This window comes from Coturnix japonica, unplaced genomic scaffold, assembly GCF_054131305.1.
Source record: "Coturnix japonica strain WE unplaced genomic scaffold, WE-NBRP24 Scf049, whole genome shotgun sequence".
Taxonomy (NCBI): Eukaryota; Metazoa; Chordata; class Aves; order Galliformes; family Phasianidae; genus Coturnix; species Coturnix japonica.
In genome coordinates this window covers 557845-578975 of record NW_028188952.1, presented here as the reverse complement: position 1 = coordinate 578975, position 21131 = coordinate 557845, and the positions used below count along the sequence as shown (strand labels likewise).

General features: G+C 42.0%; 2 protein-coding genes and 1 long non-coding RNA gene across 5 annotated transcripts; 1 reads left to right on the top strand and 2 right to left on the bottom strand.

The window, feature by feature from the left end:
- Nucleotides 1-1801: 1801 nt before the first annotated feature.
- LOC146752242 (uncharacterized) lies at nucleotides 1802-9884 on the bottom strand. The gene is made up of 3 exons (XR_014940848.1): nucleotides 9755-9884; nucleotides 3867-3964; nucleotides 1802-1926 (listed from the first exon to the last, which is right to left on the bottom strand). It is a non-coding gene; the product is annotated as an uncharacterized LOC146752242 (long non-coding RNA).
- A 703-nt stretch (nucleotides 9885-10587) lies between these two features.
- On the bottom strand, nucleotides 10588-17981 carry CALCOCO2 (calcium binding and coiled-coil domain 2). 2 transcript variants are annotated; one of them, XM_015885582.2, is made up of 13 exons: nucleotides 17892-17981; nucleotides 16652-16840; nucleotides 16049-16151; nucleotides 15544-15677; nucleotides 15222-15347; nucleotides 14621-14748; nucleotides 14417-14507; nucleotides 14138-14260; nucleotides 13811-13897; nucleotides 13231-13326; nucleotides 12716-12851; nucleotides 12277-12314; nucleotides 10588-11847 (listed from the first exon to the last, which is right to left on the bottom strand). In XM_015885582.2, the coding sequence occupies exons 2-13, from the start codon at nucleotides 16829-16831 to the stop codon at nucleotides 11665-11667; spliced, it is 1425 nt and encodes a 474-aa protein (XP_015741068.2). In that variant the 5' UTR covers nucleotides 16832-16840; nucleotides 17892-17981; the 3' UTR covers nucleotides 10588-11664. The 2 variants fall into 2 exon arrangements, with proteins under 2 accessions (XP_015741068.2, XP_085388761.1); XM_085532635.1 differs by lacking the exon at nucleotides 12277-12314.
- A 550-nt stretch (nucleotides 17982-18531) lies between these two features.
- On the top strand, nucleotides 18532-20739 carry ATP5MC1 (ATP synthase membrane subunit c locus 1). 2 transcript variants are annotated; one of them, XM_015885625.3, is made up of 5 exons: nucleotides 18532-18557; nucleotides 18858-18915; nucleotides 19415-19492; nucleotides 19759-19934; nucleotides 20522-20739. In XM_015885625.3, the coding sequence occupies exons 2-5, from the start codon at nucleotides 18874-18876 to the stop codon at nucleotides 20634-20636; spliced, it is 411 nt and encodes a 136-aa protein (XP_015741111.2). In that variant the 5' UTR covers nucleotides 18532-18557; nucleotides 18858-18873; the 3' UTR covers nucleotides 20637-20739. The 2 variants fall into 2 exon arrangements, with proteins under 2 accessions (XP_015741111.2, XP_015741110.2); XM_015885624.3 differs by having other exon boundaries at nucleotides 18532-18627.
- Nucleotides 20740-21131: the final 392 nt, after the last annotated feature.

Sequence of the window (21131 nt, the reverse complement as noted above, 5' to 3'; positions counted from 1 at the left end):
GAGGTAGCATTGGTTCATATGCTGGTAGAAGAAACTCGAAGCCATAGCCTTAAACCCATCTTTTTATTATGGCAGGTGTTGTAAGCCCTTTGGACAAGGACATTACCTTCTTATCTATCTGCAAAGAATGCATAAATAAAATTATTAATGAGTAAAACAGATTTCCTTGTTCTTGACAGGTTACAGACATTCGAAACTTTTCAATGACAGATCTAGGCATAACTCCAACAGACCCATGTGTTATATCTCTTATCTTTGAGCCCTGCTCCATCACTCACCCATTCATCTTAGGAAAGTTTTCAGGATAACCAGAGGAGCTATAGTGAGTATTAATAAGAATAATGAACACTTTTGTTAATACACAGTAAATAAATGTCAGCATACTGAAATCACTCTATAAGAAGAGATCACCCTATGAAATGAAGCAATTTGTCAGACACAAGAGGTCTTTTTGCCTCTAATCAGATGAAAACTAGGCCAAGGAAGGGCATGTGTTTGGAGCTGAGTGCTCTCTTAACAGAGTTAAGTGCAAAATGAATGACCCTCAATGGAGCAATATAAACAACCAGCCTTGCCAAGCCCCCCAGACTTCTAGGATCACAGTTGAGATTCCTCATTTTGGCCTCTTCCATCATTTCATCTCCGTGAGCCTGAAAAGTGAAACCCTGGCATATTGCATTAATGTATTTGTATTCATATCAATCACAGTATCAATGAAGACTAATAGATGTGGTGCTGGAGATGTCTGATTTTGGCACTCCAGCAGCTCAGCAGAGTGGAGGTTTGCTGAGAAGGAAATACTGTGATCAGCAATTTAATAGTGTGCCTACTAAACAAAGCTTTAAACAACCCAGCTTCAATTCTAGAAGTACAGCCATGTCCAGGCACATGCACTACCAGCTCTCAATGAAATAAAGTGAAGATAGCTCAGCAATCACTACACAAGGGTGTCACTGAATTAAACTGCTGCTCCATGCTATAAAGCTGCATGGAGAGCGTGCACCATTGCTCATAAAGGTGTTACAGGTTGAGAACGACTACTGCATTTTACAACTGTAGGACTGTAGAATGGATGCATGCCTTCAAAATGGACTGATTTCAATTTACTGCCATAGTCAAGGTTGGATATTCCATAGTTCTGCTGGTGCATAGTTCACCAAGGATTTCTTAACAGCCACATCAGCTGAAAAAGATGCCTTCATATCCTATCTTATCCTTTTCCTATCCTCATCTACTGCATCCTTGGTGAAACCAACAGCAACAAAAAGCAGCAACACCAGCTGTTTTTTCCTTTTTTAATGTGGTAAAGAGAAAACTAATCATTGACACGCTAAGTCTGAAGCCTGAGATTGAATGTAGAGTTGATGCCAATTTAGTACCCACTAGAAGGGGAAGAACTGCCATTAACTTGCTGTCCTCTGAGGGCCACAGGCTGCACTCTCCATTACCAAGTACATTCCACAGAGGGCAATGAGTCTGAAATAGTTCTGCATGCAAAGAACTTGAAAGAAGCCGTCCACAAAGATGGGGACTCCTGGAGGCAGGGGATGCTCCCTGCATGCTCCTAGAGCTGTTTTCCCATCGATTCAGTGTAGTCTATCCCCCTCTGCCGGCCACCCAGGAGCCATCCATTATCTGGGAGCTGCAGGAAATCCGAAGCCACAACAATTAGAAATCGATGTTTAACAAAGAGACGGGTGGCAGCAAGCAACAGGCTGAAGAAGTTAATAAGATAAGTTAATACCGAGTCACGTTTCAGGATCAAGTAGACATCTTCATATGACTGAAGAGGTAAATACAACCCTCTCTGAGAGTAGTTCTGAAGTGTTGACTTCTTTTTACTTCTTACCACCAGCGACTTCTTCTCTGCAGAATTAACACTGTTCTGGTTAATGGAATAATTTGTCAGATGCATGCATACATTATCTGTAAATGAATGAACAAGATGCAGGGTTAGAAAGGTATTAGCAGCCTTTCTTCTTCTCTACATGATCCTGGTCACACTGCATAATGTACAGAGCATCTTAATTAAGCACAGAAGATTTAATGGCACTGAATATGATCAGCTCTATACTGATCCCATTACTCTAAAGAACCCAATAAATGAGGCTCAACAGCTTCAATTTCACTTCACCGCAATCTCATCAGCATTCCAATTCCATCACTTCTGAGAAATCAGCAGTTTCAATTGAATATAGCCCTCTTTCTCAGTCAGGTCCCATTCTACAACTACTTATTAGCAGAGCTAATTCCGTGTTCGAATGATCCAGAACTACACAGCAGAACCTTTTCCAGCCATCAGCGAAGCCAGGATTTCGTTTCATTTAGAAGCAGAAAAAAATGTATATCTTAGCATGGAGGCAAAGCTTCCAGTGTTTCTTTTTCTTATAACTACCTTAAATAGTACCAAAATTATGCTGAAAATCAATTAGATACATATTTATGGCAATATTATCACACCTAAAACTTGTTTTCAGCTTAGATACTAAGAATATAACTACCTACTACAAAAAGAGCTAAAGGTACTCATTACAAAGGTAACTCATTAACCTATAGAGCAAAGGTTATATGCCCAGTTAATGTCTCGACTGAACCCTACAGTAGATATTTATCCAGATTAGTCTAGCCTAGCTAATACAGTGCTAGGAAAGATACAGTAAATGTCTATTGCTGAGGTGCATGACCCAAACACTGATTATACGGAGCCTATAGCATGGGAGGTGGTGTAAGGTGATGTTTAGGGTCCCTTCTGACCTATACCATTCTCTTATCTTATAATTCTATGACTCCCTACCTACTTTTCCAATAAGACAGAGTCTGCACGTGCCCTCCCCTCCATCTCTTACTGCTTTGACTTTCATTCTATCCTTTATTTATCCCTAAGAAATAACGATGAGGTCAATGCAAAGTCAAATTTATCCCCCCCAAAAAAAGCATATCCAAAGGTCCACAACAAAAACAGAGTAAATTCTGGTTCTAAGATTATCAGAAATTCACAAAACTAGACCTTTATTGGGGTTTGTATATTAGACTTCATCAGGAAGATGACTCCAAACGTCAATCAGAAACACTTGGATAAGAGACTTGCAAGAAGCTGAACAACAGCGTTTCACTGGACTCATGAAAAATGAGTGTTGTTTAAGGCCTCATTCACTCATGAGAGAGAAAGTTTTCCTTGTCCAATGAGTCCGAACGGCCTGAATTCTTATCAAGGTGATTCCATCTCAAAATGTTAGAAGTTATTCCTGCAGGAGAGTTTACGTGGCGACATGTAAAGCAGATATTTTTTCTTTTGACAGCAATGAATTCTTTTGATAGTGATGAATCTGAAGAAAATGACCAGTGAATGCTATTTATGGCTGACTGACCACATCAAAGCAAGGCTAAACCTGATATTAAAACAGTAGCTCAGTGACAGAACAGCAATCTTGAAACATGGAATGGAGGGGTTACCCTTGAGATGTATTACTGGCTGATTCTACCCTGTCCAGGTTTTATGTCCTCAGATTTGGAGATGAAGATGCTTCTTCCCTGACAGTCACAGTCCACTTTACAGATATAAGTCCTGTGTTTCCTTGATATGATATCAGGCTGCAAATCATCACCTCTATGGGGAAGGAAACAGAATAGTGGGACTGTTGAGAAGTTATCAAATGCTTGCACTAAAGCTGCTTTCTAAGGTAGACTTTCTAGATGTAATCTATCAATCTTTAGCAATAATTCTGCAATAAAAACAAGATAAATAATTGTAATAAGTAATTGTAACACCTGGCTAATTTTCGAGGTCTTTAAGAAAAACTAAAGAAGTGATATTTTGATCTTCATCTCTTTAATTGCAAAAAACAATGAGACCATCATATACATACAGGTTAAGCAGCTCATGCTTCTAAGGGCTTGATCATCACTTCCATTCATCAACCTGTTGTTGGTGTCCTATACGCTGTCCTCTCCTCATCATCTCTCACTGCCTAAAAGGAGAACATAGAGTTGTAATATCAAACTTGATATTGAATCTCCTTTCAGTCAGCCTTCAGCAATAAAGCAAGGTGGGTTGTTTCCGCTTGCTGCAGATGCATCATCTACAAACTGCCTGTTTCAGGTGTTTCAATCTGGGCAATCAATCATAAAGGACCACCAAACAGGCCAACAATTTCTTGCTCCTTCAGAAGCCACCAACAACTGCCCGAACAAACAGTCCCATTGATATTTCCGATGAGTGGTGAAAAACAGATTCCTGGAACACAAGCCTGAATAATGCTTTGTTTCAATTGGGAACAGAGCCATTTGTAGTGCTTCTTCGTGTTCTGCACTCGAGGCACGGATCCAGAAAGTACTGGCAAAGAGCTCGCTGACATATTAAGTTTTGACTTCTTGCCTAACTTCAGTCATTAAGAGAGAAATATGTATCGTGATCACAAGCAAGTCCTTTACAGAGATTAAACATTAGGGATAGTGAACGCTTGCAAAGAGCAAAGTGTTAGAACAACAGGAGACACTCCAGGGCAATAAACAAATACTTTTGCCTAATGACTGGTAGCATATGTCTGAACAAACTACATCAATGGGAGAATTCCAGCACGGCCTGCCAAGCTCTGCACAATCACACACGGCTTTGAAATGATATTTTGAGATCGTGTCGTGACCTTGGTGCAAATGTTAATAGACTCAGCCTTTAGGGATGGGCTACACCACAGTTATTTGGGCTCCTCTGAGTGGGGCGTCGGGATGTTGGAGGCTATGGTGATTCCTTAGGGCTCTGTTATTATGAAGGGGAACTAAAGTGCTTCAGTTGGGTAGGCTGAGGGAGGCCAGAGGGGAATGAAAGGCTTTGAGGCCTAGAGCATCATGTTGGCCTGGATGGGATTTAAGGGCTGGGCTTTAAACAGCCTTAAGTTTGAAGATGGATCTGCACAGTGCTGGGTAATGGCATTGAGTGGGCCTGAGAGCTGCTGTATCTCAGCTATTAATATCAAAAAGCACCCAAATCGTCCTTGATAAGTAATAATAACCAAAGCAAATGAGCAGCCTTAGGGAGATGAAATGAAGTGCTGAGGTCGGCTGGTGCTGCTGACACAATGGGCCGGCACCATTTACATCCAGCATTCGAAGTTAGTGTATTAATTCAGCTCCTTCTGCCATAGAAACAGATGGAGCTGGTAGAAAACAAGAGCAGGTTGTGCTGAGCTAATTGAAACACACACACACATAAACCTGGATACCCTCTTCTTTTTGTGATATTCTTTAAACTAACTTGCTCCATTTCCACATCAAAGTTCATTTTCAGTTTGACAATCCTGATACGTTTCACAAGGTTAAGAGTTTCCCAACACTTAAAGATCCAGGGAGCATCTTAGATTCATTTCAACAATCTGTGGTGCACTCAATAAGGTGCACCCAAGTGATACATGGGTCTATTGCTGGCTCCATTAAATCAGTGTGGTTTTTTTGTTGCTTTTAAACACAGATGTGGGAGCCTGGGACCAGAGAAAAGATGATTCAGGATCTTACAGTGATGCAGCAGGTCTGTATGCTGTCTCTTATTGGGATTATTTAGGATAAAAGGCAAGAATCTCATGTTTCTAAGTTAATCTCCCCCCCCCCAGTATATATTAGGGTTATAACTATATGTATTTCTATAAGAATTATTGAGGTGCTCTCGTAGGTAGCTAGCATGATAATTTGAGTGCCCCCATTTTAATTGGTTCATTGAGAACAACAAAACAGGTCATTAAAGTTATAATAACAGAGAAGGTACCTGTGGAAGGTGTGAAAAACCTAAAAGATACTGATGTTCTGATAGTCTCTGGATCATCTAGTGAAGAGCCCTTCCCTTCTAACATTCTGGATCAGCTCTATGCTCAGTTCTATGCTGGCAATCACCCTCTTTAAGGAAGAACTGTCAAGTTCAGCGCCTCCACTAAGACAAGTGTGGGTTCATAAACTGCTACCATCAGGTAATAACTCGTAGAGATTAAAATTCCATATGGCTCTCTCAGCTGCACTACATAACATGCAGGACCTGCTCTCAAAAATATAACCGCTAATAAAAAGGAATTAACCACACTGTGTGGCTGAGGAAACTGCGACATACCATTAAACACAAACAGTTGTAGTGTAAAAAATATTCGGGATCTTAAGATTCCCCATCTTTTTTTGTCTTTTTTTGTTGTCGTTATTTGTTCCTGGTTGCATTTAGATGCTATAATCATGACCGAGGCCCCACAGGAATACACATTATGAAAGCACATGTAATATTCTAGTCTCATCCTGTTACTGGAGAAGGGAAGCAGGCAGGGTATGAGACATACAGATGTAAGTGCCTCAGGGCTTGAGTTATCAACTCACTCTCAAAGCAGCTGCTCCCACTGGCAAATCTCTTATGGATCAGCAGAGGAGCAGTACAGGCTGATGAACCTCACCAGGTTTTTCAGGCTGGCAAAACCATTGGGAAGGGTTAAAAACTCCCTGGAGTCTGAAGGACATCAATCCCTTTTGGCAGCCATCCGTTTTTTTCCTCCATCCTGGCTCACTTCTGGTGCTGTGCAGCCTTTCTCAAAATGAATGTTAAATCTGGTGAGGGAGAGGAGGATTATGCCACATTTTCTGAGAGACTTTGGGTAAATTCCTTCATGTCTGCGTGTCTGCTTCCGTATCTATAGCATAGAGGTAATATTTAATTACATAATATAGAGCATAAGTCTCTTAAGACCTGCTCCTTCAGTCCTTGTGAGGCTGTAATATGGAAGGAGCTATATTTTAAAGTAATTAATTTAGCATCTGTGTTGCTGATGGCTTTATTGTATTTTAGGCTTTCAGTGCCAGACTAGTAATTATGTAAGACTATAAGCCCTGGGCACTCTGAAGCTAGCAGAAGCTTTGTCACCAATGTCATTTTTTATTTCTATTACATGGTAAGCAAGGGTGCAAGGCTACCTTTAAACCTTAAGTGGCCTTGCATGCAAATTTTAATGAGCTGTGGAGCTCTTGGACTCTTAACTAGGGCACCACGTAGTCCCATCTGCTTTACAAGAGGAGTGGGCACAAGTATGGCTGTGTCTTGATCCGAGCCAATCGTAATATATCCCATAATACAACCAACAGAGAATGGATGAGTGAGCTCAAGTTCTTTCCTAGAAGGCTTCAGTGTTGTATGCAGCAGGATGTTATGATCTCTGCAGACAGCCAAGCTAATGATATTTTGGGGGTGAGTAAGGAACAATATAGTAACCCTGTTTCTGGCCAGATCCAGTTAACCACAAAAACACTGTTATTTGGATCAGGGTACAGTGTTAATTTTTCCCTGAAGGCAGTTTGGACTGACTAGGAAGGTAACAAAAAAAAAATCATCTTGAAAAGTCTTGTTTTTACTAACAGCAAGAGACAGTCTATATAGCATCACTTCAGTAGCTCTACTACTTAAATGGTGATCAAAAACTAACGCAACCCTCTATTTGCTGAGATTTACTACTTCACAGCCCAATGGAGCGAAATGTAAACTGCAGCACATCCATCTTTATTCCACAAGCATCCCTGGTTCTGTTCTCCCCCTTCCCAGTCCCCCTGGATGAATAGCCCTCCCATCCTTGCCATGCTGAATAGGCCAGGTGACTCCAAAACCGGCCACCCAGCAGATGCTTCAGCACTACCAACTGTTCTGAATCCCCCATCTCTTCTCCAGCTTTTTTTCCTCCTATCTTCCCCTGTGTCCTACCAATCTAGGCTGCCTGGCACATGCTGCAAGCTGCAGTCCCACTGGAGTGATATTGTGATGGAAATGAGGGAGGGGATCCAGGCAGAACTGCACAGATTTACAGCACTCTAAGGGTTTCCATTAAAATCCTTGACAACTTGTTATTTATGAGTAGACCAACAGCTCTTCTAATATCCAGGGCCTAGACCCCATTCACTTCAATAATGCTGGTTTGGAATAAATGAGCCAGAGGATGGAAACCAGTTCTGTTAGTATAATGGAGGTGGCTAATAGCTGTTTAGAGAAAACAACTGATCTAATTCTGGGACCCAACCGTCTCACCAACAGAACTGTAAAGATCTGCTTCTTCAGTGCATTTCAGATAGGGATTTAATTCAGAACAAAGCGGGTGATGAACAGCAGTGTTCTGATTTCATGCCTTTATATACCCACTTTGACTGTCTGTTTGTGCAACTAGAGATAAGGGGACTCACTAACTCCTGGATAAGGAAGAGTAGGTCAGTTTAGATCTTTATAACACAACAAAGATAAAGACAAAAAATAGTCCTTATAAAATAATGTAAGCAACAACAACAAAAAAAGCTGAACGTAAGTATATCTTAATCTCTCATTCTAACAGGGTCAAGCGAGCATTTCCTTCCCCAGCTTTTTCAGAGCTGTCCCATCTCAAACAAGCTGGCAGTTCGTTTCAGTGTCGTTTTAGAACCATTTTTTAACCATGATTGCATTCCTTAGTCTCTTCCTTTTCCCATAATTGACATGCCAGATACAGAAGCACTGTCACTTATTAAGAAAGTACAGACCTGATCCCTGAAATAAGGACTTTGATGTTCAAAACACTTTAACTCCTAGGATGTGCATTATACTGCTGTAAAGGATTATCGATCTCTTCTGCTGTGTCTTAAAATCAATCTGACAAGTTGATTATCAAGCAAAACCACTCAGTTGTTGGCTTGGACACCGCTTTCCTTCTCCTCTATTGTTCACCTGCGCCTTGTCTATTTACATTCCTTTTGTTAGGAACCTTTTAATTTTCTTTCTGCTTCCCCTGCTCTCTGCAGGAGCCTCATTAAGGTGAAGAGAAGCAGCAGCAGTACTCCCAGCCTGCATTCTGCCAGCGTTGCCAGATGGAGCCCACTCTATGCCTCAGCCTCTAACTCTAAAACATCAGCACTGTGATTTCAGAGGAGAAAGACAATACTGAAGGTGGCACCTTGATCAGTAAGAAAGAAGGAGGCATAGATGGGTGAAGAGAAACCAGGAGAAGAAAGAGTGGAGGAAGGAGGTTGCTAAAGTGAGTAAAGGGGGCTGAGAATGGGATTCTTTTATGAAAGGAGCAGAACCACCCATCAGCCTTTCAGAGACCCTGACTTTCAAAACTGAAAGAGATTGAGAATCTGGATACTGTAACTGTCTACCTCATGGCCTGTCTTATTTTTCTGCACTAAAAAACCCACTTTTTGCAGGCAAAATGATGGACTTTCTGATGGAAAGAACTATCAGTAATCTGGTGCCCTATGCCATGGACAGCATGCCTTTGCAGTTGGGAGTTGTTGTCATCTGGTTTGTATTTTATAACCACAGACATTTGGCCTGCAACGTTTTTATACCCCTTTAAATATTTATATATAATAAATGCCCATTCAGTTGGATTCCATGTGATTCCAGACACAGAATGTGCCAAACATCTACTGCCACTTTTGACAATTTATTTCAAGGTCCTTATGCAATACATATCAATGTAAATGGGATCTCATCCAAAGTATAATTAGATCTAATTAACAACCATTTCAGCTATTTCTGTTTTAAACCATACAATTGAGATACGGTTGAAACATACTGCAATTCCAAATGTTAAATTCATCAGTAACATAAATACAGCTGTAAATTACATGTAAAATGAAAATTTGCTTAGAAAATGCAGCATAGCTTGTACTTGGAGGTAAATTGGTCCCCGGCTGCTCAGGATGCATCAGGCAGAAGTATTTATGTGTCTTGGAAGTCTGGAATCTGGATAATTATTACAGAAAACAAATGGCATACCTTAAAATGCTTTCAAATGCAGCATCCTCATGAGATTTACTGCAGTCTGACCCCCTCTGCCGGCCACCTGCTTGCTGTCTGTGTCCTAGGGCTCAAAACAGGCTGTGAGGCTTTGTGGAGATGGTAGGAGCTGGCAAGCAGAAAATGGTAGGCACCAGATTACAAGGGATGGAAGCAATATCAACTGTGGTAGCTCAGGGATATAGCTGGTAATGTAACACAACTAACCACAAACGACAGGGTTTAGGCTTTAGGATTTGAGCTGCTAAAGCCAGCATTAACAACAGAGTAGAAAATGAGCAGGTCTGTTAAGTGTTAATTGAGTGAACTAGTGGAGTTTTAATAATTGCATTTGATCTGCTTCTGTCGAGGTGTAAAACAAGAAAAGAATGAACATGTAATTTCAAATGAGGATGCATGGAAAAGCTTTGGGGTGGGAGCATTCTTGAAAAGCAATGGGATATTTCCTAAGAAAACAGGTACTAAATTAAAAATTAGCCTCAGGATGACAGAATATTTGACTGCCAAAATTGGGGTAAAGATATGCCAGGCACATTGATATGCATTATAGTAACAAATAACATCCTATCCTTTGGCTTTCTTGATATATTCCCATGCTGAGAGAAGCCAGTGAAGGTCAGCCAGTTAAATATATGCCATTAGACAGCAGTATTCCTGCTAACCCTTGAGATATTATGTTGTATGCTAAAAGTTATTCAGAAATGTGCTTAAGTACTTTGTTAGAGAAAAGCTTCAGAAAGTAATTGAAGGCTTGCAAATAGCTCCATTAAGACACCAACAATTCCTCCAATTTATTTAAAGAAGTTGACATCTTTTTCACTTTCTCAGTGCAGCTTTTATTTGGTCTGCTCTTATTTTCTGTTACAGATCTTTTAAATAATGCTTACCAGTATAGTACATCTTAAAGGCAGAAATACTCCATTTAAATCCAGATTAAAAAAAAAATAAATGTGTATAATCAAAATATTTTAAAGTCTTTGTTACTCTTTAACAGTCTCAAATCTCTGTGTAAACTTCTTATGATTTTCTCTTGCTTCAGATATTCAGCAGGCAACATCTAATACAGCTGGACAATAAAACTTCACCCATTTGTATGTGCACAGACAAAAGAACTGTTAATCATAACTTGAAAATCCCAAAGCAGAAATAAAAGTAGTAACTGGATAATCCATCCACAGAGCATTGTAATGTCCCAAGGCACTTAACAGTTTTCAATCACAATGTTTTGGTTTGAGAACAGGCTCTTCATTTTAAATCATGAAGGTTTTCATCGCTTCCTTTAAATGAGGATACCCAGTTTCAAGACTGAGAGGCCATTTATCCTCAAGCACTGCTATGACAACTCAGCTACTGCTTTCCTATGCACCTCGTTCCACACTAAACTATACTGTCTACTCTGCTGTAAGAACCCTAGACCTTCAGATCTGCAAATAAGTAGTTCCTTTATAAATATATATTTCACTTTTTTATGACTAAAGGCAAAAGAAGAAAGGAAAATCTATTCTTATTTAGACTTTTGTATTTATTAGTATTTAACTCTGTATTCCAGAAGCTGAACCAGACTGAAGGTGTGGTCCTAAAAGACTATGCAATGCTTCTGCTCTTTGGTTAGCAATCACAGTGCTCTACTGAATGATAAAACCATTATAATAGAGCTGCGTCAGCCAAGTACAGAAAACCACTGTACTACATCTATTATTTGGCCCTACCTGGATTAATAGTTATTAATTACAGGATTTGTAACTCATTTAGCAAGCACAGTCAATTGATCCAAGACAGAGGAGTTAAAAGGATGACAATTTCTTACTGACATAGATCAAGTCTCTATAGAATAATAACTTTGGTCTATTCTAAGTTGCAGCCTCTGCCACCCAATCTACAGAACAGATTCAGAATCGTTCCAGGCTATGACACAACATATGGTCATCAAACACCTGCTGATTGGACTTTTCAAAGGCTTCATTGCAGACTGGGCACTCCAGAAGATGGCTCTGCACATGGGCCTCGTAGTCTCTTGCTTCAATATCATCAGGAAAAACGTCATTGCATATGGGGCATTTCCTGATAGAATCCTGAAGTACAAAGGAAAAGTAAATAAAGACAATTTTAAATATGTATTTGTATTTAAAAAGAAGAAAAAAGTTTTCTAGTCAGACATCATCAGCTTTGGATAAGCCTTTCTGACTTTCAATACACTGAAGCTTTCAAATGTCTCCAAGCTTCTCTAAATAACATTTAAAACTCCTAAATGGCACATGTCCATGTGTGCAATACAGAATAAGGCATTTAGCTGCTGCATGCTGCTCATTTTGACATTTGATGCTGCCAAAAGTTGTTCTTTAAAGATTAAGGTGAACAGAACTTCCCTTCCCCAACACGTGTTACTAATTCCACTAATTACTAATTACAACCAGATATAGAACTGAATTGGTGCTTCTCATTTTGAACTGCTAATTTCTGTCTGTATACCACTCATGTCCATTCATATCTCCTTTACTTACTATTTCTCTGGCTCTTGCCTTCCAGTTTGCTCCTGCATCTGGGGAAAAAAAAAGGTTCATTCAGCCACCTAAATGATTAACAGTGTAATGTGTAGATAACTAATAATTCTTGAAACAGGGATGTGGCTCTGGATTTAAATCTCTACATGTAGGACTACAGAAACTGGACATAAGACACAGAATTTGCTGTCCCACTGACAGATGAGCTGGGTAATGGTTGTCTCTTTCTGTAGAAAATTACAGACTGCTGATGACTTAAATCAGCTCTTAACATCTGGCAGCATTTTGCAGCTGCAAAGTCATCTGCACACATGCAAAGCTATAGAGAGGTGCTGCTAAGAATGTATTTCCTACAGCAGCCGATTTGAAAGGGAGGACAGTTTGCTGAGACCCTTACTGCCATGTATTTGTGTACAGACACAACGCCACGTATTCTAACCATGATATGGATTTCCAAATACAAAGTTTTCAGGAGCTGGAGCAAAAGCTTGGGCTTGTGAAACAACAGAGGAGGGCGAAACATCTCTAGGCTGAGAGAGACACCTCAGGAGGGAATCATTCTCTTTCCTTAGTTTCTGCAAAGGGACAGAAGAGTAGAATTAATTTCCAGAAACTCAGGAAACCATTTTGGTGATAAGTTGCACACTGAACTAACATAGATCCTCTTAAAACAGAATAAAAATTGCTCTTAAGTTTTTAGATAGCTCAGTCTTAGCCCGGCTTGACAGAAAGTAAAGAAAGGAAGTGCAAGGATCTGTTATGTGGCCTGCTCAGGAAGGCAGACAGGATGACTGCAACAGAGTAATACATTTTAAAAGACAGAAGAGAATCTTGCAGTTGTACAGACACTAGTAGCAATCTGGTGGAATGGTCAGTGGAATTGAGCACTAGATGGACAGATTTATGTTATATTCAATACGTGAGAAAGGCGAGGGACGTGTGGCAAGTTCTCACCTGATTTTCCTCATCAGATTTTTTCTTTTTTGCTTGCAAAGTCTGAAACAAACACCTCTGCTCCTCAAGCTCTTTCATTAAGTCATTGTTTTGTTTCTACAAAAGAAGAGGGTTATTAGCTAAATTATGGGACACTGGCAAACAAAAAGATGACAACTCCAAGCACTGTTCACATATACAGGCAGCTTCTAGCCACATTTCTTACCAATAAACCCTCTCTTGAAACAAGAGTTTTTTTTTCTGACCTAGGACAACTCTGTGTCACCAATCACTTAAGCTCTGTATTTTCATTACAGCATGAGAGGATGATGTGACCTCCAGAGGGGACCACACAACATGTCAAAGTGAGAGGTTAAAATGACAACAATTCCACCCTGGCAGGTAAGAACCCTTCAAGTCTGACACATTTTCTGGTACTCTGACATCTGCATTGACTGTGGATAGCTAGTACATCCTTAAGATCTAATATTATATTAAATCTTGTATTAAATTAGTAAATTAGATACACTATAGTCTGTAGGGATTCTGCAGTCATTCTCAGTGTCCCACTCCCAGCTGTGCCCCTAGAAATGCTGAGCACCTGTTCGTTCTGCAGACGAAGTGTCAGGTCGGCCTCTGTTCCCTTCAAGTGCTCCAGGCAATGTTGAAGTTCTTTCTTTTGCTCTTCCTGATCAGAATTCCCAGATTTTCACAGGTAGAGTTGCAAGGGGAACATCAAAGAAAGAAGGTGTCAGGTAAGGATGTGAGGCAGAGCATCAAACTATAGAGTAGAAACTTTATATTGTAAAGTGTGTTTTAGGGCATTTTGACCATATTGCATCTTTTCCCACCTACCTGCTTCATCAAAAAAGATGAAGACAGAAATTGCAATTTCTTGCTACAGAGAATCAGAATTGAAAGGTTTTACCTTTTGAGTTATAGTCATGCATAACTGGTTATTCTCTTCCTTTAAACTTTCACATTGCTTAGTCTTGTCTTGGTCCGAACGAACCAGGTCTTCAATTTCCTTCTCATAACTCAGAAGCTGAGACTAGGGAGAAAGAAGAGTAGGCAGTAAGTGAATACAAACAGTTATGACAGAGAAGCACAGGCTCCTTTTGCTGCATGCAGCAAATATCCAGAACCTGTGGCTGACCAATCTGAGACAGTCCTTAAAAGTAAAGAAGGGAATCTATGTGTTTTGTACCTGCAGCTGATCAACATGATCCAGGGCCGTTTTCAGTCTGGTTTCCAGATGTTCCTTTTCAGATGTTACATTCTGAATTTGCTCTTTGAATCTATTCAAAGGAAGACAAAACACAACACTTTCACAAACAGAAATTTAATCCACAACAGCAAGACGTTTGCTTACATGGAATCTAGTTTTAATTGATCCTGTAGATACACTTACTGGTGCAGTTCTGCCTCTCTGCACTCATTCAGCTCCTTCAGGTGTTTATTTTCCTCTTTCAGGGAATTCAGCTCCAGCTCCATTTTTTCCGTGCTGCTCCTAAGAAACTCCAAAACATTTTGTAGCTCCTGAAAATCAAAATGAAGTCAGTAGGAAGAAAAATGGGACTCAGGCAATAGTCCTTCTCTGCACTGGAACTGCAAAACACAATGCTTACAGCCCACCTGAAGGAGGAAAATCTCTCCTTTGTATTTTTCAGACTCTGTTTTTTTTTTTTTACATTAAGCCCTCAGCAAAACTGAAAGAGAAACAGGAATGTTTAGAGCAGGGCTGGGCTTGCAATATCAGGAAGTCCTACTAAACCTTTTTGAGAACTCTCCTTCCCATGTGTTCCTGAACCCCATGTCTAATGATGCCTCTTGTTCATCATTGTTATCATTATAGTAGTAGAGATGTTGTACTCCTTGTTAACAGATAATATGGGAAGAAAGCATTCTAATTTTCTCCCAGAAGCATACAGCAGAGCATGACCTGACTCAGTCTTTTTACCTTATCTTTCAGAATTAAAGTTTCTGACTTCATATATGAACTTTTGTTGTACCTGTGTCTTCTTGAGGTCCTCCTGCAGATCTGTGTTTTGTTTCTGGAGACTTGCACAGTTGGCTTGCAGCTCCTCGTTTTCTTTAAGCAAATTTTTGTTTTGCTGTTCAATCTCTTCCACTTCTCCCTTGCAAGCAAAGTTGTTTAGTTGTAATGGAAGCATAAAAAAACCCTATGCTCCAAACATCTCTATGGAGGATATGTAAAATAAATGTGGTTGGCTTCACAACACCCCAGTGTCCATGTGCACACTCTTACTCCCATCTAATGGAAGGCAAATAAAAGCAAAGGCAGGAAGAAGCAGAGGAAGAGAGGATACATACCTGTGTGGTAACCACCAGAATATCATCCTCAGTCTCTGCTCTGAACTGGAAAGGCACACTGGCTCCACGGATCATACCATCCTGGTCAATGTAGCAGAACTGGTAGTATTCATCATCTTTGGGCAGGTAGTAAGCTTCAGACAAACACAACAACACTGTCATATGCAGCTTCTAATCATTTGAGTCTTTTAACTATATAGCACAGAAAGTCAGAAGCTAAGAAAACAGACATCTTACTTTAATATTGTTCCTCCACCATTACTAGTTCTTTGTGATTGCAATACAAACAAAATCATTCTGACAGGACTGCAGAACCCAGTAGATCTGAAATACTTTTTTGTCTGTTAGGTTGATGGGATTTGAAGTTTACCAAAGCACATTACTAAGTTATCCTGTAATTCTAAATATAATAGTTATTAGTGGGAGTAGTGTGGGAGTTTATGTGTGCATGCTTGTGTGTACACCTGCACATATATACCATGAGTGACCCAACCTCCCAGCTCACCTTTGAACTGGATCTGTTGCTGCACAGCAGTATTGCCATGGACGTCACTGGGCTGAGGAGCCCACATGAACGTGTAATATTCTCGGGTGGTTTTCCATCCCACCTGCAATAGCAGAATTCTTGTAAGGGATTACATACTTCACGTTTATCCTATGGCAAATGGTTCGTGTTTCTACATAGATCAGCTATAGGGAGGACTTTTGTATTGATGTAACAGCTTCTTAGAGTTGTAGGCCATGCATCCATCAAAGATCCTCACCAGTTTATGCCTGATTCTACGGAATGTGTTAGGTAGGTGAGGGAGCACTAGGGGACGTGTTGGAAGAGATGGTGCCAGTATGGTCTTTAATTGTCCTTCACAGATTCTATGAATTATAGTCTGTTTGATTGGCCTTGAAGCTGTTCAAGTAACAACATTTCTGGCATTCTGTCCCTGGGCACAAGAAAAATGTTGCATGACACAAGGTTATTGCTGAAAATAAATTCTTTACCCTGTTCTACCAAAGCCTTAACACCTTTCTTAAGGCTGAAGTATCAAATAAATGCCAAATAATTTCTTTTTATAGCTATATCTTCATACTTGGTTGCATAGTATTTGCTTACCCGGAAGATGCCCACCCAGTCCTTCCCACGAGGAACAATGTTGTGAGTGAGAGTATAGTGACAGGTTACATCCCCTCCGGGAGCATAACATTTCTCCACGTTGTTAAAGATGACTTGGGAGAAGCAGCCGCTGTCTAAAATGACAGCAGAAGTGGGAGGTTCATCTGAAGTCTCATCCATTGTGAAAGTCTACAAGAGGAGAAAGCAGAATGTGATTATCTCACCTTCGCTTGCTGCCAATATAATCGTGTTCAGGAAGGATATGTTTGTGAGTGACAGAGCTGTAAGATCCAAAGTCCTTTACACATGGACCGGTATTTATCAGCAAGGCACATGGGAACACTGGAGTCCCTGCTGCTGTGATGAGATGGTCCAACCCAATCTCCCTTCTTAAGTGAGACTGATTTCCAGCTGCAAGCAGACACCTGATGTGTCCAGTCCTATGCAACGAGGGATGCCCTGATTGCAGCCCATATTAGCATCACAGAATCACAGTATGACCCGGGTTGGAAGGGATCTCAAGGATCATGTAGTTCCAACCCTCCTCCCTAGCAGGGCCATCAAACATACACCTTTACTAGATCAGGTTGCCCAGGAGACCCCATAGATCCCCATAGAGACCCCATAGACCCCCTTAGAGACCCCATAGATCCCCATAGAGACCCCATAGATCAGGTTGCCCATGGCCCCATCCAACCTGGCCTTGAACACCTCCAAGGACGGGGCATCCACAACCTCCCTGGGCAGCCTGTTCCAGGGCCTAACCACTCTCCTAGTGAAGAACTTCCCCCTAACATCCAACCTAAATCTTTCCTCTTTTAACTTAAAACCATTTCCCTGTGTCCTGCTATTGTCAGCCCTTTCCAAGAGTTTAAGGGACGGGTAAGTTCCCTTCAGGTATTGAAAGGCTGCGATGAGGTCACCCCGCAACCTTCTCTTCTCCAGGCTGAACAAACCCAACTCCCTCAGCCTGTCCTCATAGGGGAGTTGCTCCAGCCCTTTGTGGCCCTCCTCTGGACCCAGCATCCCCACAGAAGCCATGGGATGAAACGAGGTGCCGCTCCCAGCTCCACCGGCCCAGAACCTTCACTCACAGCCAGGAATCGAATGTGAAAGTATCTCAACATCAAGCGAGCCTCGTCCCCACCGGACATTCGACACTGCCATGGAAAATATGGGGGGCAATGGGGGACTTCAGGACGTCCCCAAGACCCCCATAACCCTACACGGGTTCACTCACCGAGAGGAACGGCCGGAGAGCTCCGGGCTGAGAGGAGGAAGCGGAGCAGCAGGAAAAGCCGGACTCTCCTCCTCAGTCTCCTCTAACCCCGCCCAGGGAACCTCCCCACAGCCAGCCCCGCCTGCTGGGAGCTGTAGTTCGGGTTGAGGCCTATAGGGATCGATCGGTACCGACGTTGGTAGAGCTAGGCCGCAGCCTCCGTTGAGCAAGGCCGGGTAGGCAACGATTCAAGATACCCACAAAGCCAGGTTTTAATGTTTGAAGCGAGCTCTTTTAGGAGGGAATGGGAAGCGGGAGAAGCCGATAAAGCGGCTGTAATAGCCTCCATTGAAGCGGAAAGAACCGTGAGAGGACAACCGAGCAGGCGCCATATTGCTGCCACAGCCACCACCTCTGTGGTAACCTCTATGGTTAGAGAGGCCCTTCGCGCCTTATGGTCCTCCAAAGAGACCTCCAGCCCGCCAGCCAATCACAAAACGCGTAGCGAAAATAACTAACCAATAGAAACTCACATCTTGACGTACTTCTCCCGCCCCTCCCGGCGCTGCTATCCCGGATGTTAGTGGGAGGAGCTTGATGGATTGCAACCAATGAGAAGAGCGGATGTTGTCCCAGAGTGTCGACGGTAGCCAATCAGCGCGGAGGACGCTGGGGGGACACGGCAAGGTGAGCGGGCCGGAGGAACGCTCTGTCTTCTAAGCCGTCACCGTCGCAGCACCGAGCGGACACCGGGCAGGTGGGCTCCGTTTGCGGCCTAGGCCTGGGCTTGGGTCTAGGCCTAGGCCTAGGCCTGGGCCGGGTCTTACCCTTCAATGGGGACACTGCTGTCCCCTGATCCGACCAGGACTCGGTTGTTCTGAGGTGGTTTTGGGGTTGTTTAAAGGGATTAATGCTGCTCTTTAAGGGTAGGCCTTGAGGCGGATTGTAGCAGTATTAGGGTTTTTAATTGCTTCTTCTTGTTATTAGTAACAGGTAAAGCAAGATGCAGACGGCTTCTTTGGCTCTCATCAGCTCCCCGGCTCTGGTAAGAACTCAGTCTGCAGAGGGGTGAAGTGGTGCTTAATGGGGCTGGGTGGCTATGGGGGCTTTCACAGTGGGGCTGGGATCAGAACATGGGCAGCCCTGGCTGATAGAGTGTCCTATGAGGCTGTTTTACACATAGGTAATAAGTGGGGGGGGGAACAAGGTGACCTCTGATGACTGCAGAATGATGCCCACTGTCCCTTGTTAAGCTGTGAGCAGTTAAGATAAGCAGTTATCACATTGGTGTCATCATTTGGTCACAAAGCTGTGAGCTAGGAATGAAATCTCTTGGGTTGTGATAATGGCTGAGCTGTAAAGTAGCAGCTCTGATCCTGTGGCCTGTGACAGCCTTCCTTGTGGGCTGCATCCAACCGATTAAACTAGGAATGCTCTGTATTTATATATGATTTTTTCAGTCTTGAAGCATCTAATGTTATTCTTTTCTGAGAATTGCTGAGGCTGCATCTAACTGTAGGAATTAATGGTCTGTTTTGTTTCAGTTCCGGTGCTGCTCCAGGGCTCTGGTCAGGCCCGTTTCAGTGTCTGTGTTCAGCAGGCCTGAGGCTCAGGCTGTACAGGTGAGGTTCTTTGATGTGGTAAATTAAATTGGCTCCTGTATTTCTATGCTTGTTGTCTTGATGACTCTTCCAGAGGTGGAGTAGTAAGATATTTACATCATCAGAATTGCTGGTAATGGATATGGCTTCTAGCCTAGACCAGTAGTAGCCAAGCATTCTTTTTCTGCTCTGTCTTTAGTAGATTGTAAAGTGACAACATGTTTTATTAAGATGACTTTCACATTGACAACTCAGTGCCATTAACCTGTTTTTTGTGTATCCCACAGCCTGCTGGTGTGTCCTACCCACAGCTGACCCACCGTGGGTTCCAAACTAGTGCAGTTTCCCGGGATATCGACACTGCTGCTAAGTTCATCGGTGCTGGTGCTGCCACAGTTGGGGTGGCTGGTTCAGGAGCAGGTATTGGGACGGTGTTTGGCAGCTTGATCATTGGCTATGCCAGGTAAGTAAGGTGCCAAGCTGGCTTGAATTTATTCCTCTCTAGCACTAAACTTGGTAGAAGTGCAGAGCTTTTTTTGGAGCTTATGTTCTACCCTAGGCAGGTAGCATGTAGAATCACATACTTTAACTGAAGCATTCCTCTCTGGAATGGAAGGAATGTTAGATTCCATCATTCTATTGAAACAAATAAGAAAGAGCCTGAACTGTTTGAATCCACCCTATACCTACTATTGGATGATGCAGAAGTTCTGTGGAGCTCTGCCTCCTCCTAGAAGGAATGAAGCACTAGTCATCAATGGCAATTATTGCTTGGTACCACCAGGGCAGGTGAAATGAGCCTTTGGGGTTTTATGTAGTGCCTGGCAATCACTAAACCCAGGGGGAAAAATTGGCTCTTTCATTCCAAGTGCCATAAATCTGGTTCATCCTCCAAAACCTGTTGACTGTATGGCATAATCCTGCCTTTCTGTGATGTGATATGGGGTCTGGTTTGTTTAGTTGTGTTTTGTTTTTCCCTCTTGCTGTGAGTCCTTTTTTCTCCCCTCTCTTCACTTTATTATTTTATTTTATTTCCCTGTATACATGCAGGAATCCATCTCTCAAGCAGCAGCTTTTCTCCTATGCCATCCTGGGCTTTGCCCTGTCTGAGGCCATGGGTCTCTTCTGTTTGATGGTGGCATTCCTTATCCTCTTTGCCATGTGACAACTTTTGGCCTGGCTGCAGCTTCCATCACTTTGTCCTCAGCGGTTTGAGTCTGCTTCCATCAGAGTGACTGACAATTAAAGAAAAGATTTCTCTAAATAAAGTGGTGGCTTTATTATTTCTTTATTTTTTTTTTTCCTTATTGTTCTAGTCCATGATTGGGAAAGCCATTGGGGTATATTGACGTATTGGTTGAAGAGGGTATTACTCTAGATATAGGAACATCTACTGATAAAACAGAGTGGGAATGTGCAATGGTGGTAACGAGAGAAAAATGAAGTCAGCCTAATAAAAGGGGGTGTCCTTGTGCAGCTCAAACACTGTGTCAGATCTATCTGACAGTCCCAGCAATCGTTGCTCTAAAAATAAAGCAGATTCTTATATCTGAGCTGACAGAGCATTGTTTTCTCCATATAATATTGCTGAATGTTATGGTATTGAAATAAGATGGGTACAGGTGAGTGTGCATAGAGTGTATTAAAGGTGTTTGGGTTA